Source organism: Triplophysa dalaica, chromosome 19, assembly GCF_015846415.1.
Source record: "Triplophysa dalaica isolate WHDGS20190420 chromosome 19, ASM1584641v1, whole genome shotgun sequence".
Classification (NCBI taxonomy): Eukaryota; Metazoa; Chordata; class Actinopteri; order Cypriniformes; family Nemacheilidae; genus Triplophysa; species Triplophysa dalaica.
Window position 1 is genome coordinate 19,128,298 of NC_079560.1, and position 25,766 is coordinate 19,154,063.

The window sequence follows — 25,766 nt, forward strand, 5'->3', positions numbered from 1 at the left end:
TTTGAGTGAGCAATTCCTTTAAGGCTAAGACGTGAAATTTCTGCATCAGAAAAAACTTACAAAACTATTGGCAATCTGAACAAGTTTTGCCAACACTGTTCAGGCGGTTAGCGTGACATCAAAGTAGGTTACTGCGAGAGTGACATTTGCAGCATTTATCGTTAATTCATTACTAGAGCATTGGCAATAAACGTGATACAATAACTGTGATTAATTCTTAAATAATATTAATTATTATTTGGTATTGTTAATATCGCGATGAGAATCTCTTTTGCCACTATAATCGTGTTGTTAAAATATTTATAATACTAGACTTAACCATTTTTTTCCTGATATTTTGACAGCCTCATTAGATCCCGGCGCGCTCACTCGGATGGGGAACTAGCGTCAGTCAGGCGCGTACTCGCACAGATGATTACTCTACAGCGGCTTCTAGCGACAGACGCCGGTCTCTGCCGTACCGCGCTGTGGATTGTGGGTGTTGGGGACGTTGGTTGCGGTTGAAGCAGAAGTGGACTAAACTCAGAGCGTCCCACATTCTACTGTAAGATATCAGACGACATCAGTGCGTTTGATTTTGAAATTCTGGAGTGTTTCTCTTACAATTTTCGACCATTGTTTGATGTAGTAATGTAAACGAGCCGTGACTCTACTTTCAGCTCACCAGGAAGTTCTTGCTGTTTTTATGAATAAATAGACTCACACGCAAATCATCGCTTTCTACGTGTATGTGTCAATAAATGAGACGGACGCGAAACAGTGTTATTTATTAGTGCATAACTTAACACGCTATAATAGAAATGTTATTAATTCAGAAACTCGGATGACGTGTTAAATGCGCTGGGACGTTGCGCTGTCATGCGATTTGTGAACTCGCTTTGATCATTTGCTCTTAACGTATACACATTAATATATATTAATGTAAAACGAAACAATTACAATATGATTGTCGATTGATTGGTGTAATCCGTTTTACTCTACTTGCATGTTTACAAGAATCCTGTCATGAATGCCCTTCTTTTGAAGAAATAATGTAAAATAGCTGTATAATGTAGAGTACGGTTTATTGTTTTCTCGGCTATGTCCTGTAAATTGAACTTTCATATCACCAAAACATCTTTGACATTTACTTTCTTGCAATATAACAAGTATACAAACATATATCAATACTATTCATGTCAGTCATGTTCAATTGGCTATAATTGATGTGTATAAAAAACTTTGGACCTGTATATCTAAATAATTTAACTAAACCTTTAGTTTGATTTATTAAACAGGAGTCTCCGTATCAGATCACAATGTGTGATCCTTTGGAGTTGGTTTAAAAATGTTTTTTTTTAATTTTTGTCTTCGATTCCTCAAAGCAGGAGAGTCAACATGTCTAGCCGTGGGGGAAAGAAAAAGATTGCCAAGACATCCCGGTCTTCTAAGGCTGGAGTTATCTTCCCTGTAGGTAGAATGCTGCGTTACATTAAAAAAGGACTTCCCAAATATCGTGTTGGTGTCGGGGCTCCGGTTTACATGGCTGCAGTTTTAGAATACCTGACTGGTAAGACTTCTTATTCCCACCTTTTGCAGATACTTCTGCATACGAGCTGTTAATCAGCTGTCCTTCCTGTAACGCTGTCTTGTGGAATTGGCATCTAACATTACAGACTGTCATTGCTGTGAATTTCTCTGTTTTCAGAGAATTTCATCCAATGATCGTTCCACATGTGCATGTAGATTATATTTGTCAATCAACAATCATGAGAAACATTGTTTAAACCCCTTTATTTGTATTTTTACAAAAAAACATTCTTTTTTGAGTTTATATGTAGTAGGGCTGTTAATGTAATCAATATAAAAATTAACGTAAGAGTTACATTAACACACTTAATAAATTTATATATGGATTTGAGAAAGTGCAAGCGCTTGGACAACCCAAAATGCAAAGCATAATTGTTTCTCATCTAAGAGTGATCAAAGGCCTACAGTCAGTTTACACAGACCTGAAAAAGTATTAACAAGTTAACAAGAACCACACAAGTTTTGGAAACATTTTCCTAATTCTTGGACAAATTATATTTAGGCTTTAAAAACCTTTAAACATGATGTTCTGTAATGCTTCAACCCATATACAGCGGGGGAAATAAGTATTTGACACATCAGCTTTTTTATAAGTAAGGGTATTTCTAAGTGGGCTATTGACACAAAATTTCCACCAGATGTAGCCATCAAGCCAAACACTGAATTCATACAAAGAAATCAGAACATTTAAGTATACAAGTTCAGTAATTATAAATAAAGTGAAATGACACATGGAATATGTATTGAACACATTAAGGTAACAAGGTGCAAAATGGCATAGAAAGCCAGGAGATCACCTAAAATCTGTCAGTATTGAGAGAGAAACCCTGCCCCCTATAAGTACTTATTGATATCGGCTGCTTTAGTCCTAATTGATGTAGTATAAAGGCACACAGGAAAGACTTCATGATGTGTTAAAGCAAAGAACTCTCTGTAGATCTTCTTATCTTATTGTTGAAAAGCATTTTGATGGGAATGGTTATAGGCGCATTTCCAGAATGCTGAATGTTCCTTTGAGCACTGTGGGGGCCATTATCCGGAAATGGAAAGAGCATCAGTTAACCATAAACCAGCCACGATCAGGTGCTCCACGTAAGATCCCTGTCCGAGGCGTCCAAAGAATAATCAGGAGAGTTCTCCAAGAGCCAAGAACCACTCGGGCAGAACTTTAGGAAGACCTTGCATCAGCAGGTACTGTTGTTTTAAAGAAAACTATAAGCAGTGCACTGAACCGCCATGGCATCTATGATGCTCACCACGGCAGGCTCCATTGCTGAACAAAAAGCATGTTGAGGCTCGGTTAAAGTTTGCGAAAGAGCATTTGGAGAAGCCTGTGGATTATTGGGAGACTATAGTATGGTCAGATGAAAGCAAAATTGAACTTTTTGGCAGTCATTCTACACACCATGTTTGGAGAAGAAATGGCACTGCTCACCACCCCAAGAACACCATACCAACAATTAAGTTTGGGGTGGAAGCATCATGGTTTGGGGCTGCTTTTCAGCAAGGGGTACTGGCAGACTTCATATTATTGAAGGCAGGATGAATGAGGAAATGTACTGGGACATTCTGGATAAAAATCTGCTGCCATCTACCAGAAAGCTGAAAATGAAAAGTGGGTGGACATTTCAGCAAGACAATGATCCCAAACACAATGTCAAGGACACAATGAAGTGGTTTCAGAGAAAGAAAATCAAGCTGCTTGAATGCCCAGTCAAACACCTGACCTAAATCCCACAGAAAATCCATGAAGAGAACTGAAAATGAAAGTTCATAAAAGAGTCCCAAGGAACTTTCAAGATTTAAAGACCATTTGTGTGGAAGAATGGGCCAGAATCACTCCTGAGCAATGCAGACGACTGGTCTCTCCATACGAGAGGCGTCTAGAAGCTGTAATCACCAACAAGGCTTTTCTACAAAGTATTAAATAAAGTGTGTTGATTTCTTTGTATGAATTCAATATTTGGCTTGATGGCATCTGGTGGAAATTTTGTGTCAATCCTTAGAAATCCCCTTACGGATAAAAATGCTGATGTGTGAAATACTTATGTTCCCCGTTTCCTGCTTACACTACTGGGTCAATATGACCAAAACAGTTGATGAAGTAATTGTTAAAAATATAAACATTTATATTCATACAAAATACAAAAACTATATATATTTTTGGTTTACTTCTCATCTATACAATAATTTTGTGTTTAAGGAAATAAAAAGTACTTTTGTAACTTGTACCATTAGCTTGAACGTGACATATGACATATTTATAAAAAAATCACTTAAATGATTATCCAAATTTATTTGAAGTTGTTTCTGGATATTGATCTATGTCTTATGTGTAGAATTCTGCCCTCTGCTTGTTAGACATAAACCTGAAAGGATTACAGTAAGAAAGAAATTGTTTTGACCAGCAGAGGGCCATAGAGAGCCATTCATTTTACTGGATGTGGTCAACTGCTCCTATCTCAACTTTTGTGATAATTTTTGTGAATTTATAAAAATTAAAGAAAAGACATAAAGATTTAATATTCTTTCAAATTTAAGTGTAAGTGTGTGTGTGGTGTGTGTGCGTGCGTGCGTGCGTCTCCAAGGAGATAATAAACCAGATGTGTGTGTTTGTGTGTGGGAGTGAGTGAGCATGTCTTTTCTACATACCCAGCCTTCATTTCTGTATGGAAATGTAAAGATTTATGCTGGCTTTATTGGATTTTTTTTTACAAATGAAAAACAAAAATGTAAATCCAATTTCACTGAGATGAAGGGAACCACCAAGGAAAACATCTTGGTTACGTATGTAACCTCAGTTCCCTGATGGAGGGAACGAGACGTTGTGTCGAGAACCAGGGGCGTAGCAAGCTTTTCAAAAGTGCGGGGGATGGATGTGTTTTGTTTGTTAACAATGAAAACGTTGAATGTAATGACAGAACGGTACAAAAGGTATAACATACAAGATATAAAAAGCTTCCCATTTAAATGTGTGATACTAGTAAAGTATAAAAACACATTCGGAACACACAGAAAATATGTCAAAACTCTGTTGTGAAAATACACAACAATAGACTTGCTAATGAATCAGAAATACTTTAATAATTCCAGGGGGGAAAGACAGTGGAAAGCTTAATAGTGACATGGGTCTGACAGGACTGTGACTGTGACCGCTAAAGTTTGCTTACTTGCACCTTGAAAAGGGGAGATATAAAAAAACGCCCACACACAGCTTTTTCTCTGGTGGTATAAATAATGTAACAATTTTCTGTTTTTAAACATTAAAATAATATACACTTTTCGTTCATAGTTCTTCAACAGGTACAATCAAACATAATAGGTAAGTATCCACAAAAGTATTCAGCTAAACAAAAAAAGTAATGTTCAAAATATCAAAATCAATAAGCCCATAAATACACTGCTTAGCAAGGACAATTTGTCCCTCCTCCTCGTCAATTCCCTGCCTTCTTCATCACAGTTACTTTATACATTGCATGCCACATAAATAACCGAATTTAGCTATTTCTGAACAATATCCCAATTTGCAATTAGCATTAGTCTAAAAACAAAATATAATTCAGAAAACACTCGACATATCAACAAAACATAAACAGAACATCTACAAACACCTATCAAGGTTATTTAAAAACCTCAAAAGCATAAACACTCATTCAAAGTCGCTGGAAAAGGAAGACGTAAATAACCATTACCGTTCCCGCCTCCTCAGCACGAGCTAACCGATAAATCTAACACACCAAGAGAGGCGGGACTTACACCGGAGGAGGCGTCAAGCAAGTTGTGTTAGCTGCTGTGAGGGAACGCCACCCTGACGATCTGATGTACGCTTCGGCTGTAGTGCTGTCCTCGGACCAGCACATTCTTGTCCCGCAGGAGAGGCCGCAGCCTGCTCAGTGCAAGTAGCACAGCCCACAACTCTTGGCAATTGATATTGCCAAGAGGCAATACCGAAAGGGAGGACATCTTCAGGTCGATTGCCACAAACCAATCCTGACACCTGGTATAGTTGAAAGAAAAAGTATGTGAACCCTTTGGGCTTACTTGGATTTCTTCATAAATTGGTCATAAAATGTCTTCTGATCTTCATCTAAGTCACAACAATAGAGAAACACAGTCTGCTTAAACTAATACCGCACAAACATTATACGTTTTCATGTTTTTATTGAACACAACATGTAAACATTCATAGTGCAGGGTGGAAAAAGTATGTGAACCTTTGGGTTTAATTACTGGTTGACCCTCCTTTGGCAGCAATAACCTCAACCAAACATTTCCTATAGTTGCAGATCAGACCTGCACAACGGTCAGGAGAAATTTTGGACCATTCCTCTTTACAAAAGTGTTTCAGTTCAGCAATATTCTTGGGATGTCTGGTGTGATAAAGTGTGATAAAATTGAGATAAAGTGCAAAAAAACTCGTTCACCTAGCGATAAAGCCACAATGACGGAACGCAGTAAATCATCTTATTCATTTTTACTACTAGGTATATTCAAAATCCAAAATCATCAAATCATAAACATAATAAATTCATAGAAAAGTTGAGTTATCATCATTAGATCAAAAAAAATCATAAACATAATACATTCATAGAAAGTTCATAAGTAGATCATCAAAGCATAAACATAAATTCATAGAAAATGAAAGAAATCATCATTAGATCAAAAAATTATAAATTTAGTAAATTCATAAACAAAAAGGAAACAATCAATCATTAGAATGTCTCCCTTTAACAAGAAAAATCCCGCCAGGGAACACATAGTAGTTCATAAGAATCAAATCCAGCCAATGAAAAGTTCAATTCAAGGGTGGGTAATCCCGCCGAGGAAAAAGAGTAGTTTAGTAGGAAGTAATCCAAAACATTCAGTTCCTTGCATCAAGAGAAAGCTCTCGCACAAAAGACCTCGCAGCAAAACAAAACAGACATATAATACGATCCCGCATCCGCCACGGTATCCACAGCCCTTGTCATTTACTCAAAACTCCTTTTCATGCAGTTAAATCCCATTCCATGACTCGGCAATTCCGTAAGCAATTAATTAATCAGCGTTAGTTCTCAGACCTCCTTCCGTCCGAATACACCTTTGCGAAACGGTATCCTTACAGAGTATAAAAACGATCTGTCGGGTATTCCGTGCAAAAGGATAAATTCTCGATAATCCCGGAAATGAACAGTCTCTTGATCACCATACTCACTGACATAATTTTCTTTGCATGCGGAAAAAACAGTAAAACATTGCAAGAGTCACCAGAGAAACCTCCACGAGATACTGTTTGCCGCAGAGCAGACGCCATCTTAAAAAACGGAAGTACTTCCTAATAAAGGCATCTGTACGGATAGGATTGTTACCATAACCAATCAAATAACAGGAACCGTTACATAAGAATCTCACTAAGGCTGTATGCATTTAAACATAAGATTGAGTTGGATAGCACTGCGAATGAATAGTGATACTATTTGAATTAACATATAACTATGTCTAAAATACGTTTCTAATAATGAAGAGTAAAAAATAAAAAACTGAATAAATGCTGGTTTAATGATGACATTGTCACAAATCGCTCTCTTGAGGTCATGCCACAGCATCTCAATCGGGTTGAGGTCAGGACTCTGACTGGGCCACTCCAGAAGTCGATTTTCTTCTGTTGAAGCCATTCTGTTGTTGATTTACTTCTATGCTTTGGGTCGTTGTCCTGTTGCATCGTCCATCCTCTGTTAAGCTTCAGTTGGCGGACAGATGGTTTTAAGTTTTCCTGCAAAATGTCTTGATAAACTTTGGAATTCATTTTTCCATCGATGACAGTAATCCGTCCAGGGCCTGAGGCATCAAAGCAGCCCCAAACCATGATGCCCCCTCCACCAAATTTCACAGTTGGGATGAGGTTTTGATGTTGGTGTGCTGTGCCTTTTGTTCTCCACACATAGTGTTGTGTGTTCTTTCCAAACGACTCAATTTTGGTTTCATCTGTCAACAGAATGTTTTGCCAGTAGTGCTGTGGAACATCCAGGTGCTCTTTTGCAAACTTCAAACGTGCTGCAATGTTTTTTTTGGACAGCAGTGGCTTCCTCCGTGGTGTCCTCCCATGAAGTCCATTCTTGTTTAATGTTTTCCTTATTGTAGATTTGTCAACAAAAATGTTAGCATGTGCCAGAGATTTCTGTAAGTGTTTAGCTGACACTCTAGGATTCTTCTTCACCTCATTGAGCATTCTGCGCTGTGCTCTTGCAGTCATCTTTACAGGACGACCACGCCTAGGGAGTGTAGCAACAGTGCTGAACTTTCTCCATTTGTAGACAATCTGTCTTACCGTGGACACATGGACATCAAGGCTTTTAGATATACTTTTGAAGCCCTTTCCAGCTTTATGTAAGTCAACAATTCTTGATCGTAGGTCTTCTGAGAGCTCTTTTTTGCGAGGCATGGTTCACATCAGACAACGCTTCTTCAGAACAGCAAACTCAAGACTGGTGTGTGTTTTTTATTGGACAGGCCAGCTTTAATCAACACATCCAATCTCATCACATTGATTGGACTGCAGGTTGGCTGACTCCTGGCTCCAATTAGCTCTTGGAGAAGTCATTAGCCTAGGGTTTCACATACTTTTTCCACCCTGCACTATGAATGTTTACATGTTGTGTTCAATAAAAACATGAAAACGTATAATGTTTGTGCGGTATTAGTTTAAGCAGAGTGTGTTTCTCTATTGTTGTGACTTAGATGAAGATCAGAAGACATTTTATGACCAATTTATGAAGAAATCCAAGTAAGCCCAAAGGGTTCACATGCTTTTTATTTCAACTGTAGATGTCAGGACGCGCCCTTTGCGTGAGCATCCTGAACGGCAGCTTGTGAAGGTGTTTTGTTCAGGGTACGCAGACATATGGGGCGCAACCCGCCGTCTTTCTTGGGAACAATGAAGTGCGGGTTGTAACCCACTGAAAATCTTGGTTTTGAGGGATGAACTCAATGCCTGTTTTGCCAGAAGGGTGGTAACCTCTACCCGAAGTATGTAGGCGTCCCTGCCTCTGACAGTGGGAGAAATGATGCCCCGAAATTTGGTAGAGTCTCTGGCGAACTGGATAGAGTAACCAAGACGGACCATTAGCCACGGAGACAGAGTGGGCAGCTCTCGAGCTCCCAGGGACTGTGACAGGGGGACCAAGGGGACGGTCTGCTTCACCATTCCCACGGAGGGTGGTTTGATGGCTAGTGGACTAACCATGTCGGGGGGTTCCTCGGAGGGAAGGTTTACTCCGCCTTATTGCCTGCCCGGTGGGACAGCTGCACCCACTATCGGTTTAAGAATGGTAGCAGCTGTCGTGTGTGTACGACCCTACGCCTCGCCAGGGCGTGAGGTCGGTTTTGCCGGGCACAGTCCAGTGGAGTGTGCGATCGCATAGAAGGAACACCCAGGGGAAACAGAAAACTCTCTTTGTGAGTGAGTGGGCGCCAGGCACTGAAATGCTAACCCCCCCGGATTAGCATGGCTGAGATCACTTCTGCTTCCTCCTGAGTTTGACCCCCCTGGGGGGAGCTCGGATTTGTCAGATTCTGATGCCAGTCTCCCTCCGATGCTGCAAGCGACATCTCATCTATGTCACGCATCGTTTCTGAGTGCGTGCCTGCCTGAGGATCTGGACGGTATGCCACCGCCGGTTGGGGAATGTTCAGAAGAGCGAATCGGGGTGCGATCGGCCTATGAGCACTTGGCTGGCGGGTTTACGTTCGCAGAGGTCCCCACATCACTAATGCTGCTAATACAGGCGGACTTCGGGGCCGCAGAGCGGACAAGATGTGGCAACGAACGCTGCTTCAGCGTGCTGGACGCCCAGACACCTAACGCAGCGATCGTGTCCATCCCCCTCCTCGATGAGGGTAGCGCACCCAAGAGAACAGTGGGACATGCCGCGCTGGAGAACGCTCAGTCCTGAAATTGACCTTTTTAGAAAAAATCTCTAACACCTCCGGAACCGCCGAGACGCCCTTGGGAAGGTCGCTGCATGTAGGGACGATCCGCTGCTCTACATCGTAGATCCGGCAATGTAGAAGAAGAATTTGTTGAGTTCTTTTTGTTCGTAGTCATGAGCGAAGGCTCTGAAGAACAAAAGGTAAATGAATAAAAAGCGATGGTAGAGCGATCCATTTTATTTTTATCTACTAGTAGTCAATAGTCCTTCAGAAATATCAGTTGCAATTAAAAAAAAAGTGTTTAACAGAACAGATAAATGTGTACAGGTTTGGAACAAATTATTTATACAGGTTTTGAAGAAAGTTTGTAACCGAACAGCACTGGCCCCCATTCACTTCTATTGTATGGACACAAATCAAATGCAGAATGGTGTCCAGTTTACAAAATTTTCAAAATATCTTATTTTGTGAGAAAGAAAGTCATAAAGGTTTAAAATGACAAGAGGGTGAGTAAATGATTACAGAATATTTATTTTTGGGTGAACTATTCCTTTAAGTAAACACTTTCTACTCAAGCATTAAGTGGTTTAACAAAATGAGTCTTACAAGATTTACATTGCTCTTTTAAATGTTTACAGTGTTGACAGTACTGGGGGGTAGGCTATGAAAACATGACGAAACTAAAGTAAATTTCTAAATAATATCGATCACCTTATTTTGCCTTGATCATTAATAGCCCCTGTAGATGAACATCAGAATTTGTAGGTGGAAAGTGGGTAAATGGAAGCAGAAAGAAGGTGTGTAGTTAGATGTAGAGAAGACTAGATTAACAAACTACTGCACATCCCAAGCCAGTAAGATATCAGGAAAACCTTTGTCATGTCTGTAAAATTGCATTATATCTTAGAAAAACATTTGTGTTATGTACTTTCAGAAATTAAATGAATATTAAATTTACTAGCTCTAGTTTAGGACATTGCTGAGATAACTATTTGCTATTATAGGCAGTACAGTTTAATGCAGTACAGTTGGTTCAAAAAATGAACCTACTTTGTTTGGCCTTGACTATTAAACCAAAAAAAATTGTAATGAGAAATGTATGCAAAATTCTTTCAGCTGAAATTCTGGAGCTGGCAGGAAATGCGGCTAGAGACAACAAGAAGGGGCGTGTAACACCTAGACACATTTTGCTAGCCATCGCCAATGACGAGGAACTTCATCAAGTAAGACTTGAGAATTTTTGCAGATATAAATCATAAGTTGTTTAACTTGTCAGTAAAACAAGTTGTCCATAATATTATTTCATATAGTTATTTAAATAACCACGGCACCTTTGTTCAATTCCATTTTAAGTTTTAAGTTTAGATGAAAGGCAAACTTTTACAGTTTGCCTTGCATCAAAGCTGTACAAAAAAAACAACAACAAGAAAAACAGCATCAGTTAAACACACAAAAAATAAGGTAAACCTTATGAGGCAGTTTCCTGGACAGGGCTTAAGCCTATTCGCATACTAACTTAAATGTTAGAAGTGTCAAACAACTTACATGCCTAAAAAATATCAGTACTATTATTTTGTCTGTTTTTAAAAACTAATTAAAAGTCCTAATTTAACCAAAGGCGTTTTCAGACTGGGCACGTTTACTGCGGTCCGAACCTGAGTGCGATTGTTCCTGGCGCCCCGCAGTGTTGGTTTGGTTTCACACTCGGCTTGATTCTATCGAATCCCTTTGCTTTAATCTCAAAGAGCAAGGCGGATGGTAGAAATCGCACATGGGTCAATGTATTGTGCTTTTTATTCTTTTGCTTTTATTATGCACAGCAAAGTAAACGAAACTTTGGTTTACTGTATTTACGTCGCATGCATTATGCTGCTTGCAAACAGACATATTCAGGATACAGCGTATTACCATTCTTTTATCCCTATGATTGCACTCGCAACGCGCAAATACAATGCAGGCTCACTCTCGCTCGAATCCAAGGTAAATTACCAAAGCTATCATCTCTTACATGTGATTTATTTAAGCACATACATACAATTCGGCTGAAACGCATGCACAGATTTTTTTTCCTTACTGAACAAATGCTCACCCAAGTCTGTTTTGCTTCATATTTATGCAAACTGCGCCACAGTTCGAGTGCAGCATAACTCAAACCACCTCTTCAGGTAGTCTCCGGTTCGGTACCTCTGTGTGCACCCGGGGTCGCATCACTGCTTGCACATTAGTAATTTGTTCTTACAAACTGTGCTCCATTCCAAACTAAACTGCAAGTGTGAAAGACACCTAAAGCCTAGTCCTTGTTTAAACTAATCCCTGTCTGGGAAACCGCCCTTAAAAGTAATATGAAAAAGCGCAGGTAAAGGACAAAATCAAATGCATACACAAACATATACACTATATTACCAACAGGTCAAAGAGAATGTGTAATAAAAGAGTATTTACAATCATTTTTTGAGCATTTTCTCCCAAATGCGCAGTTTGTTAAAGGTAATTGAGAGGATTCTCCATCCAAAATACCCATCCTAGCAAACAGAAAAGTGTTCATAATTAAAAACACAATTTGTATCCATGTCAGTCATTTTTTTAATATTATTGTCAAAAAGGGCTTGAAAACTGCATTTCAGCTATCGGCAAAGAAAGACACGCTGGTCCACTCGAGAAAGCCTGTCAGTGTCATGCCTCCTCTAGGCTTGAAAATGACACGCCTGTATGAAGGTTGAGTAACGTTTGCAGCAGGGTACATTTACGACCCCTAAACCTAACAGTTTGTATATTTTAAACCATAAAACACAACGCATAACAGGCAGATACAGCTATGTAATAAGGTTCAATTAAAATGGCCGGCCCCGCCTCACGGCTCCCGTCACGTCTTCCTGACCACATACCCCCATCGTCCCTTACAGGCCGGGGGGTACCACCGAGTCTCAACGTCTGCAGCGACTGGGGGTATATACCAACGAGACGAGAGAACGGTGCCGCTCGGTCCTCAACCAGCCCGGGTACTCCCCTTCGCGGTGCCTTGCGGTGGCCCTGGGCGCTTTGGTGGATGGCTCGACAGTCTGCCCCCTGGCGGCCGGCTGTGGCTCCTGCTTTGGCGGGAAGTCAGCGGCGATTTCCCCATCCCCTGCTCCTCCCCCTTGGGCGGACGGACGCAGGCTCCAGCCTCTGGCAGGCGGTGTCCGCCCTCGGCACTTCCGCCCCCTGCTCCTCCCCCTTAAGCAGACGGACGCAGGCTCCGGCCTCTGGCGGACGGTGGTGACTCCCCCGCTCCCGCTTGGACAATAGCCACCCCATCTCGACCCAGGAGTGCGGCAGCAAAGATCGCCGTCCCACCGAAGCTTGGCGGTCCATGATGGCTCCTCCTCTTCTCCAGAACCACCGCTTCGGGCAGCCACTGGCGGACGCCCTTCGTCCGCGCTGCCCGAACTCTCCGGCACCGCGAGGCCTCTCCGGCAGCATGTCTCTCACTTTCTCTCCCGGGTTTCGGACACCAATGTTATAAGGTTTAATTCAAATGAAGGAAGGAGACGGGATCTGGCAAAAATTATTTTTTTTTATAACATGACAACAAAGTAAACAGACAGCTGGCGAAAAAAAAAAAAAAACACAACTAAAATCCAGGCCTAGTCCTCTCTCGTCAGCAGTCCAGTCGCTCGTCCTCTTATGCTCCCAATCTCCTCCGTGAGATATGCGGGACCGGTGTGCGCACAGCTGATTCCAACTATCAATCACGCCACCGGCCCCGCCTCACGGCTCCTCTCACGTCTTCCTGACCACAAGCAACAAATGCTATTTATTAAAAAGTTTTTTTTTTTCAAGTGTTCCGAGGCGGACAAGGAGCAGCGATCCCCCTTTTCTGTTTGCCGTAAAACTCTGATCCGGTTGCATACAATTTTAAAAACTGCGACTGGGACGTCAGCTTCGATTGTGAAAAGCCATTGGCTATTATGTTTCTTGTGACTCTTTACGGCATAATGTTTTGCTTATGTTGTGAAATGGCAATGGCTATCCTGTGTATGGTTTTCATTAAATCCTTGGTGTTTCGTGTCAGATCCATGGGCGTGGCTTGTTGGTTTTGACTAAATCCTTGGTGTGTCTTTAAATTTGGTTTTAAAATGATTGGTAAACTTGCCAAAACTCGAAACACCAAGGATTTAGTGAGCGCCCCTGTATACGTTTGAATGAAACGCCACTGTGTGAATTCCTGGAGCATGGTCGTGGGTGATTAAAACCTGCTGTGCTCACACAACGATATTGTACTGCTTTAGAAAATTCGGAATGCCATGCAACCTCTTCGTAAAGTTTTTAATTTTTTGTGTTGTGTGAATTATATTTGCTTGTTGCGTGTTAGGGTGGTTTAGGGTAGGGTTAAGTGCTCTAAAATATCTACTATTTTATATAGAAGTACAAATAATAAGTATTTAATTACATTACATAATGACATATCTACAACGGAGGAGAATTAAAAGCTAAAATTTGGGTTGTTAAACATCAGATACCTTCCGCAAAAGGAACCAAACTTTAGCAATATTATTAGTGATCATAATCTGGATGCAGTCTTTTTAACAGAAACCTGGCTCATACTGGATCACTATATTATCTACCCCCCATGGTTATTTCTAGAAATCCTGTCCCAGAGCGATGATATTTCAGAACGCTGCCTCATTGCCTGTACGATTAATAGCAAAAACCTCTCGATGTAGTCCACACTATCAACTGGGTAGAATGCTTATTTAAACAACGAAAAATAGCTTTATCACTAATCTCTTAGATTTGTCTCAAATATGTCACGTTGCAAACAACCTAGAAGACCTTGATGTTTTAACGGAAACTTTAAAACACCGTCTTCTCTAAAACCCTAGAAACTGTCGCACTGTAGCAATGATTTTATGAACTCCTTCTGTAATAAAATTTAGATTATTAGAGAAAATATTTCAGCTGTGAGGCCGCACAATGAAGCATTTACTAATACACTTAGTAACAAAACCCCACGAGAACAGCTTCAGTTATTCACTGCAATTGGTTAGGAAGAGCTCACAAAAGTGATGAAAGTAGCTAAAGCGTTTAACAACACATATGGACATTAATGTATTTTAAGAAATGAAGAGTTTGGTTCCAAAATGAGATAAAAATCCAAAAGCATGTTTTTTATTGTGTTATCATGTTTTTATTGTGTTAGTTAGCTGTAGCGAACATATTGTAGTTTGATTTGTATTAATTGGAATGCACAATAAAATAAGTTTAAAAAACAGGGTTATCTCATTTTGGAACCAAATTCTTCAAATATTCTTTCTGCTCGTTTTTGGATTATTGCAAATTTTTCTGGTATATTATAATTTTAGGCTCCCAGTCCTGATAACAATATTTAAAATAATGATGTACCTATAAATATACATCGATTGAATAATTTACAGTTTCTGACAATCCACTGCCATCAGTGTACACTCCTTTCAATAATACCATGTATCTGAATCCTGTATATTCTCTTAAATTTTTCCCCTAGTATTATTTTTATTAAATTTCATATTATGATGTATGTAATGCTGCTTTACAAAAATTAAAATTGTGAAAAGCGCTATATAAATAAAAATGAATTGAATTTTTTAAATGTTTCAGTTTTAATTTTACAAGTGCAAACAACTGAGAGTGTAATTTTCACGCATGACACTGACACGCATTTTTGTGTGGACCAGTCTGTCTATTACAAACTTAGGCGTGGACCGGGGTGAATGAACATGACATCATTATGACACAATATAAATGATACACTCTCAAATTATCTGTTGTTTTGAGGTGAAAAGGTGTGAGATGTGCTTGTTTTTGTTATTGGATGCACTATTGAAAGTTTGACCATAGTTTACCTTTATCTCTGCAGCTACTGAGAGGTGTTACTATTGCTGCTGGTGGAGTATTGCCCAATATTCAGCCGGAACTGCTCTCCAAAAAGAGGGGCTCAAAAGCGAAGTTTGAAGCCATCATCACCCCTGCACCAGCAAAGAAGTCTAAAGCCACCAAAAACACAGATGTCAAGAGACTTGGTTCTAAAAAGTCAACAAGGGTTAAGGTAGTGACTTCCTTTGATCTGTTCACCCACAAAAAACGAATTATGAAACAGTCAGTTCTGGTCCTTGACTCTGATTGTTTGAGCCCTGTTCTAAGCCATTCTAAAATACCTGATTTGTAACTGCTAACTGCGTTACATAGCCTAAGTATCACTGTGCCGATGTTGTCACATCTGTGTTTAATGGCTTTGCTACGCATATGGAAAACCCTCTCAAAGCAGTGCGTTACAAGTGCATTTTATAACAGCTAGTGATTCCACTTCGCGACGTCCCTAACAACGCCACTAAGCTGTTATAAAATGCACTGTTACCTACTGCCTCGTAGGTCAATTGCTTTATTTTATACAACTAACAAAAAAGAATGCAATGCTAAGTATGACGTTTCCAAATAAACACACACAAAAATTATGACCACAGTGTACACACTCCAATTCCGAAACAATTAGCAGTGCAAGGAGCACCGATCATTGCCATAATAGGGTGGCTTGTTGCAAAATTTTGTGAACGTTTTATTCACTTAATTCCTCTTAGCAGCATAATGATATCCAGTGTTTCTCTAAAGAGTTCAGCACAAATAAATTATGCATTTAAATTGATATTTGTGAAAACATATTTATTCCTTTAAAATGAGCAGTACAGAGTACTTGTATGCTGTGAATTTACATGTTAAATGCTTTACGGGTTTTTTTGTGTGACAGAAACGGGTTGAGACGAGTAAATCAGCAAGTGCAGACAGCACCTCAGTGGCTTATAGCTTTACTGTGCTCTCCTCCAAGACTCTGTTTCTCGGACAGAAGGTACAGATATTTTTATTAAAATCTTGCAGCTATTGTGATAACTTTTTTCAGTTTTTGATGTTTGTCTTCTGCTTCAGTCTCTATCGGAGACCATCACCTAGACATTATACCTGTGATGAAAACAATTAAGGCGGATTGTTTCTTCTCTGTCAGGCCTACATTGTAGCCACACATCAGTTTTCATGTAAACTTCAAAATGAGGATGAGGTGGTGCCATCCTGATCTTTTACACACGCGCACCACACCGTACCTTTAAGTGGATTAACCAAACACTTTACATACATCATATACATTCTTTAAAATTATATGAAAAAGGACAATTATTAAAATGGCCATAACTCAGACAATTTCTGCATATCTCATGTTAATCTTGAGAACTAGCAGCAGAGTATCGTATGCTTCAAATATCAGTAGAGTCTTTTGTATGATCTCTTTTATAAAAGACAGATACAGCTGTGAGACTATTTCCGAAAACATACAACACGTGCGGCAGGGGGGGAGATGGTTGAGGTGATAATAAAGCATGTGCTGTCATGATTTGAGGGAGGTAGAACCCAATTGCAGGCAGAGGCGGGGAATTAAGGGGTTAACAGATTTATTAAACACTGAACACTACAAAACAGGCAAAACAAAAACCCACAATGGGGAAAACAGGACAGGGTAAATTAGCGAATACAAGAACACTGACTGACTATAACTACAAAAACAAACACTTGATATAAACACACTAACTAAACTAGACTTACTAACGCAGCATGGATAACAGGAACTTTGGAGAACAGGTAAGAGACCGGTAAGAGACCGACAAGAGACACCAGCATACACAGACTGAACAGGAACAGGTACACAAGTACAATGCACGAGCACAGGACAATGAAACACGAGGACTCTTTATAGGGGAAACAGACAAAGGATCGTTAACGAGAAACAGGTGCTGGGGATTAGCACTAAGGAGAGGCTGACGAGGAACGAGATGTAGGGAACAATGACGAAACACGAGAAAGAACTATGTCTTTCCCACATAAAATCATCAGGCAATGCCATGGCTCCACTCGAGACGGGAATAAAACATGACATGATAGTGGAACCATGACACGTGCGCACCCATTGCCAACAAAGCACAGACATCAGTTTCACTTTCCGTTTGAGGTTTATGTCCCTCATCTTTTAGAGCTGGGACGGCTCCATCTATCAGTTTCGAACAATCTCCAAATCCAGCGTTATATCCACCGTTTATAAAACATTGATCACCCAAATGCAGTGAACAAACAAACACAGCTGAAATTTGCGATCGTCGTGCTGTCTCTCCCCTGCACACAAGTGAAAGTGACGTGTGCGCATGCTTCTTCGCCCTCTCTCCTTTGTGGGTGTGCCGTGTGGTTTTCCAGGACAATTGTCCAATAAGGGACCAAGAAATGTTGATACGAAACGGATTATCATGTTCTAAAAAACTTTCTGAAACGTTTACGAACGCTGGGGGAGTGTATTGAGCATATAAATACAAGGTCATATGTCCAATGTAAGAACAGAGTCTCAACTTTTAAACAAAAGAAACCGTATTCTTCTATCTTCATTTGTTCCCTTTTTTATCACTCCTTAGATGTGGGTTGGTTTCTTCAAAAATGCATCACTTTGATTAAACAGCTGAGATAATTAACGTTTTTTGTCAAAGATTCCGTCCAGATTACACTCAGAGCAATCATTAAAAACTGATAAGAAATACGCGTTCTAGGTTCTGGGATTCTGTACTTTTTTGTACTGTACAAACACTGATTGCCGTAATAACTCGTCTTTGGCAGGGAACCGTTTTTTTATATGATGAGATAACTTGTCAATGGCGGTGAAAGAGTTAAGGAGGAGAAGCTAGTCTTTTTAACATTGGAAATAAGTCAGAATGCGTGTTTAGGTTATGCATGCCCCTTTAAGTTACATAAAATATAACATTTATTCAACCAAACAGAAAATTTATTTAAAATCAAATGTGAGCTATTTTAGCCCACAATAGCCAACAACAGAATAACCCAGTCTTACAATAATGAGAAAAGCTCATTCACATTTGCGTTTTCCTGCTGTGTACTGTACAGTATAACGCTGATTCAATGAGCCAACTGCACACCTTAAAACATCACAATGATGTACCCCCTCATTACTTTTAGGAACATTTTCAAGAAATTGAGACAAGAATCAACTGAACAGCAGTGAAATACCCTTTTTCAGCTCCTAATATAGCTCTTTATTAGAAAACTGCAAATCTGCGGCATCTCACTGTGTTGATAACGAAACAGCACCTCCATTGCGGTAAATGACATAGCTAGCCAGTCTAAAAGTATGTCTAGCCAGCATATTTTGGGTGACCAGTAGAAAAAGATAAATTTAAATGCCACAAAGATACACGACCCATTCAACATTTTTTTTTTAAAATAGCATAAACTAAAAATAAACCAATTATTTATTTAATACAATCATTAACGGAAAAATATGAATATACATTACTATGAATATAAATTAATATATAAAAACACAAAAAATGAACTTCAAGGTAACTGTGGGCATCCGTGGAAACCGTCTATAAAACATGAATTTTATGACAATTCACTCTTATGTCATTAAATGGGATGATTCTGAAGTTTTGTACAGTCATTTTCGGTGGTGACTTGTTTCTCCAGAGCTCCACTACGTGATTTTGGGCAGTGCATTCTGTTTTCATTTGTATATGTTCTGCTCACCTTCATCTATCGCAGATATATCCTTTTTTACCTATCTTTCTATTAGTCACGTTTCTCTTTTCTTGGTTTCATTGCCTTCTCCACAATGTATGTGTGTCACTCACAATATTTGTTTGCCTGTTGTTGTAGTTGCAAGTTGTGCAAGCTGATATTGCCACCATCGAAAGTGAAGCTGTTGTTCACCCAACCAACTCCACCTTCTACATGGGTGGTGAAGTAGGTAAAAAAAAGCTTAGTAGTAAATATACTCTGTTGAAAGATAATATATGCAAGCAATACAATACAATGAATGATTGAACAATTAAAGATTAAACAGAATTGATTATTTTCACTACATCAACTACCTGTGTCTAAGGTAGCACAAAATGTCTTCATGTTTGTCACAAAAGGATCCTTAAAAAATGATTTCTTAAAAACACTTTATGTCGTTACTCATAGATAGGCTAATGTGATCAAGTATCAATAGAGATTATTGTTCATAATTGCAGTCAAGGATAGTGGCTTGCAAAACATTGAGCTCACTCATTTTCTGTTGTTCGATTTTCATAAATAGACCATTCTACAGAATTGGTGCAAACTGCTTCCCAGTCCCACAATCGAAAATCACATTTAAAGGTCTAATGAACTGGCCTTGTTTATTGTTTTATACTGTTGGATGAGGTCTAGTTATGACGGTCACATGATTTTTACATTAAAAAACATCAAAATCAAGAAGTAAGGCTATTTGAGGCCAGCTCTGCAAATGCTCGGTTTTAATGTGCGTGCCGTGCCACATTGAAGACTTTATAAGTAAACGCCCACAGCTTTGATCGGATAGCAGTTTGCTTAGTTGGAGCCTTCTGTGAATTTGGTTAGAGATGTAACGTTAGGTTACACATTAGCGCCATTCAAATTTTTCGCACAGCATCAGTATTATCTGGAGATCTCCTGTGATTTATAAACGACCTCCCCACATTAGTATTTCATGTGATGCATTCGCACGGGATGATTTTACTCAAATTTACTGACTTATTTCCCAGATGTGATGGCAAGGCTTTGCGTATAGTTTGTATAGCCTATAGTTGTATGGTTTTTAATGATATATGACCGTACCTGTCAACATTTGAGACCCGTGATCGCGAACTGGACAAAAGATCACCACGATCTTACGAGAGTTTCCATGAATAATAAACAAACGGGAGACTCCCGGTAACTTATGGATATCACCCAGCACCCAAAATAATACAAAAACACTTCAAAACAGCCTAGAAAAAAATTATATATGAGCCCGCTAAATCAGAGATGCCGATTCACCCAAGCTTAAGATCACAGACAACCTCTGCAATTAATACAAATGACTAGAAGTTCCCATGTTATACTATTCTCGAGTGAACAGTGCTCAGGGAACATCAAGCGATCTCTAAAGAAAGCAATAGTGATGTATAGTACAAAAATGTTTTACTTGCATAAGATTGATGCACCATTCCTATCGGATCCAATATTGATGACACTGCTTTTTAATTTTAGCCATTCAACAAATCCAGTGTCGATCTCTGCCTTGTTAACGAAGGAATCCTCAGAGAAATGAAACAAACAAACGGTCCATGTTTTTCCCCACATGAGCTGGAACGTCTTTAAAAATAATACTAATGTCGGACTCCGAAGGAAGGTTATGCAGCGACTGTATTCTTCCACAACCAGGGGTATCTTTAAAGGCATGTTTGTAATTCGCATGCTCACTCTAGAAAAGTAGTCGTTGATAGTGTTTTGTGGAGGTGGTGTTCAACCTATCAACGTCGTCATAGATAGATTCATTCCAGAACCTGGCGTTCCATGAGCCTGGTGTCAATAACAGATGTAATCTTAAGTAAGTAACGTCCAATGGTGGCTTAGAACAGCAAAAAACGGCACTGAAAATCAGCATCAGCCATTTTACTTGAAGTAAATGTCATAAATAACCAAAGACTTCGGGACAATATAGAGGATTTAAAGCAGTTATTTATTGACAGCTGAATAAAAATGATCTTCAGGCTCAACATTATTCTTGTCTCAATTTATTTACTCCATGCATTACAAATGAAGCAATATCAATCACTGAGGCATTCATCTTAATAAAAAAGTTGGTTTAAACTCAGCTGAGAGGTATCTTTAGTGATCTCCACAACGTAATCCAAATCCAGCTGCCTCAAAAGACAGCTTTTGACACATTTCTGTGTTTTAAACTTATTCGGTTATTTTGCTATTTAACTGTTTTATACAAATGACTCTGCATGCTTTCCTTCCACAGTTTTCAGCTCTAGATGCATTGTAATTATTTATTTGATTTATTCTCTGCAATTTATTTACTGTCAGAATTGCGTCTGCCATTTGTGTTGACAAAAATTGTTGACAGTTTGATTCAGCCGTGGCAAGTTAAATATTATGGTCACTACCAAAACATTACTGTCATTACCGAAAATGTGCAGACACTACCAAAACATGGGATGTTTTGTCAAAAATAAAGTAAACTGAATTATCCACTTAGAAGTTATGATGGCATTTGGTTATAAATGTTCCAAAACATTCTGAAAATACAATATTAGAATTAACAGTTACTGAAATGTGTGCCTTGAATATTTGTATACATACAAAATGTGGGGAAATGACACATTTTTCTGAAGATGTTTCCAACTCTGATATTGCACCAGTTTTGTAGAATGGCCAAAACAAGTTGTTACTGATTTGTGCGCAAAAGAAACACAACACAGTTTCATTTATAATCCAATTCCCAGGATCTGTGATATTTATATTAATCTAACCAGGTTAAAAGAAATATCTGTTTTCTGATCTAAGTTTTTGTTGCAATTTTACTAATCTTACTAGCACATGTACTACAATTTACTTAAACACACTTCTCCTTAAGTACATTACTACAAGTGATTTACTGAATTGTCGCTCTCACAATAAATTGTATCTCCATTTTTTTATGATTTTTAAATATATCTTTACTAATGGTGAACTATTGTTTGTGGGTTTTGCAAATATGTAGCCATGAAAAATAACTTGTTAACTTGGACAAAACAATGTTTAATTATTGAAAATGCCGTCTTTTTCATGTCCTGTGTGAAGTGGTCATTTCGGTGATACACGCTTTCAGTTCAATGGCAACGATATTATGCTACTGTATTTTTTCACTTGAGTGTGTCATAATTTGTGCATCATAACCAGACTTATAATTAAATGGCTCATGGCAAAGATGTTTTCAATCTATGTTTGACAATAAATTAAATTAAATGAATAGGTAAGCTCTTGGTCATTAAAACTCCAGGAGCGTCGCACGAAACCACGAAACACGTACACGAATGCAAAAAACCACACGAATGCAAAAAAACGCACCAAAATAATTATGATGCTTTGGCACATAAATGGCACAATTTGAATTGTATTCCATGTTACCAGTGCTATATTCTAAATATTTAACCAATTTAAAGTCTGCCATATACTATGCCATTTCGCCTTCGACAGCAATTTCCATTATTGTGTCTGGATTCTGGTTCTGTAGGTATTTGGACAAATGAAAGACTATTTGTGACATAGATCCATATGAATAGACCTCAGCTGCCTTTGTGTCACATAACATCTTTATTTTGTCCATATAACATTGTTTCACGTGGGCATTTTGTTTGTCGGTGTAGCTCCCACAATCTCTTTTTTCCTCCATCAAGATTTTAACGTCTTACACAATCAGACAGCTAAGTAACTATGTGAATGTTGTGTGTTGGTGTGAATATGTGTAATTGTTTTAATATTGTTCCTCTTTGAGAAGCTCTACCTAAAGTTCCCTTTAACCGACAGCACACTAACGTTGTATTTGAGTCAGTTGGGGGAGTTAATAATCTTGGCAGCTGTTGAAACAAATAATAAGACTTTTGGAGAGCCATCTTCAAATGCTTGGTTTCTATCAAGAGCAGATCTTCAATCTTCAATGTTTCCTGTAGGAAGTGCTTTGGAGAAGAAAGGTGGAAAGGAGTTTGGAGATGCAGTTGTTGAACTATGCAAGAAACATGGCCCTCTCGAGGTGGCAGGAGGTAAGCTGTTCCAAGGACATTTTGGTTTTATCAGCCTTGGTGATAAACAGTGACTGAGGATTGGAAAAGCAGGATCTAGTTTATACGATAATGATAATATTTTGCCCTCCCCGAGTACATTGCGTTCCATTGAAAAACTTTTGAGTTTCCCCAAGAATATTTTTCTTCCGTCAGAAAACTTTCGCATTCCCAAGAGATTATTTTGTGCTGCCTTCTGCAAACATAAGCTACGAATTTGAAAAGTAGGCTACCCTTCTGCTTTCGCCCAAAGGAATTACATTTGTTTTCCTAGTCTTTTTATGGATTATTTAATATACTTGATCTACATTATCAAGAAATGAATCATGCTTAAAATGTGCATATGCTTCTGACTGGCTGGTTTGGCAGCACTGTACAGACAGCCACTATTGACTTTGACGCATCCTCTCCCTCACTCGTTCCAATGAATTGTTGTAACCTATACATATTTACAAAAAAGGAACAGCACTCCATTACAGTAATATAAAGAACAAGAATCAAAGGACAAGAAAATAAATAAAGGATAGGAAAATCTGAATTGTAAGGAAAATGTTTTTATAAATTTTGAAAAAACTATTAGTCTTACTGCTATCAATAAATTCAAGAAATTTTGCAAAAGGTGAAATCTCAGCAAGACAGACATTGAACAGGCTAAATCTTAAGTCTTTTTGTGAATAAAAAACATACAATGCAAAATAGAAAAATAACAGTAAGATCGATAGCAATTTTTTATGGGCTGGTTAGGGGACCCCCAAGAGCTTTAACACAATTTGAACACTGCACCAATTATTACACATTATGTGGGGGAATAAAAAACAAGTAAAACCCTTTCTCTAAGAACCCAAAAGGTACAACAAATAACTAAATGAGATTCTCTCTTAACTTTAGTGTCAGTGCTAGTTAATAGTTTCCTTCATATTTACTTATTTACTTGCATTATTAAATGTTCATTCATGCAACCTTCAAATCCCAGTGGACTGGTTAAACTGTGCTCTACTAAATAATGACAACTTAGGCAACTTTGTCAGCAATAGTGCGTTTTTGCAAAGAATTAATATAAGCAAAATATGGTGAATTAGGAAATAAATGAATTAAACCTAGCTTCTCAATGCAGCCTTTAAGCAATTGATCACAATGACATGTTGTTCATTGTGAAGGACATGCACTGAATATTTGGAACATCTCTTTACTCAGTTGCCCTGACCTCAGGGTTTGGACTTCCTGCAAAGTTTGTCATCCACTGTAACAGTCCAGGATGGGGATCAGATAAATGTGAAGATATGCTCGATAAAACTGTGAGGAACTGTCTTGCTCTTGCTGATGAGAAAAAACTTAAATCTGTGGCGTTTCCATCTATTGGCAGTGGCAGGTACGTTAATGACACAGTATTTGACCAAACATTGATTGAATAGATTTTTGTTGATCTCTAAATGTTTTGATTATTTTGTCCTTCTTTTGCTTTATTAAATTTGATCCAGCGGTTCAAAAAATCATCAAGACCAGTTTAAATGTCATTATTTGGGGTTACGAATAAAAACTACGTTTTTGAGAACCATGTAGCACAAAACGAGTCCTTTTAAGAGTAAAACGTGATTTATTTATGGCAGAAGTTGCTAGAAAGTGCTCAGTGTTAACATTTTTAGGTCTTACTCCAACATTCGACATCGTTAGTTTTACTACCTAGATGTGTGGAATTTCTTGGAGGTATAGTTTTTCCACAATATTTATGACATGACATCATTTGATTTATTTCTCTCCCCTACAGAAATGGTTTTCCAAAGCAGACTGCTGCCCAGCTTATTTTGAAGGCTATCTCCAGCTACTTTGTGACTACAATGTCATCCTCAATCAAGGCTGTATATTTTGTACTTTTTGACAGTGAGAGCATAGGGATCTATGTGCAAGAAATGGCAAAACTAGATGCCAATTAACGTTATTATTATTATCCAAAGGTAAATTCAAAGCTGAAAAGAAAAAAACTGTATAGATTATACAGTGTGGAGAGTATGTTAATTTTTAAGGACATAGGTTTTGTTTGGGGGCACTTTATAATGGTGGGTGTTGTATTATGCAGTAATGAAGGTTAGCTGCATTCCAGATGTTAGAAATTCTATTCGTTTTTTATTCGGAAATGTCTTCTGGGCTGCATTTTGAAATTACACTTAAATGCAATGAATATGTAATAAAATACTTATTTAATGCTGTAGTCAATAAAGTGGCATTTGTGTACTGTATGGCAAATTATCAAATACAATTAATATTTGAGTAAAGTACAGACGGTGAGATTTTTAAAGGGATAATGATATATTGGCTTCAGGCTGAAAAAGAGGGGGAGCATATTAAGGAGGCAGTGATTGTGTGATGTGCTCCTTAACAATCAAAAAATAATATGAAAACAAACCCCTGTGCTGAATATGTAAACTAAGTCACAAAGATGATCGATTTAAGTGACATTGTAGCACATCATGAAGAACATACTTGTAATGTTTGTCTAATGTAAAGCCTTATATATAAAAATGATATATATATATATTGTAAAATAGACTGTATTTAAAATTGGTTGGGAAACGAAATAAAACTGTCATTTGTCTCTGCTGCCAGCAGATGGCCCTCTATGTCTAATTTTATATCACTGAAACT

General features: G+C 38.5%; 1 protein-coding gene across 2 annotated transcripts; it reads left to right on the plus strand.

The window, feature by feature from the left end:
* The first annotated feature begins 431 nt into the window (after window positions 1–431).
* LOC130407818 (core histone macro-H2A.1) lies at window positions 432–25,741 on the plus strand. Of its 2 annotated transcripts, none has more exons than XM_056731096.1 (9): window positions 432–544; window positions 1,368–1,549; window positions 10,594–10,700; window positions 15,353–15,541; window positions 16,238–16,336; window positions 19,192–19,282; window positions 23,019–23,108; window positions 24,321–24,495; window positions 24,892–25,741. In XM_056731096.1, the coding sequence occupies exons 2-9, from the start codon at window positions 1,378–1,380 to the stop codon at window positions 25,055–25,057; spliced, it is 1,089 nt and encodes a 362-aa protein (XP_056587074.1). In that variant the 5' UTR covers window positions 432–544; window positions 1,368–1,377; the 3' UTR covers window positions 25,058–25,741. The 2 variants fall into 2 exon arrangements, with proteins under 2 accessions (XP_056587074.1, XP_056587073.1); XM_056731095.1 differs by having other exon boundaries at window positions 462–544; window positions 1,365–1,549.
* The last annotated feature ends 25 nt before the right edge of the window (window positions 25,742–25,766 follow it).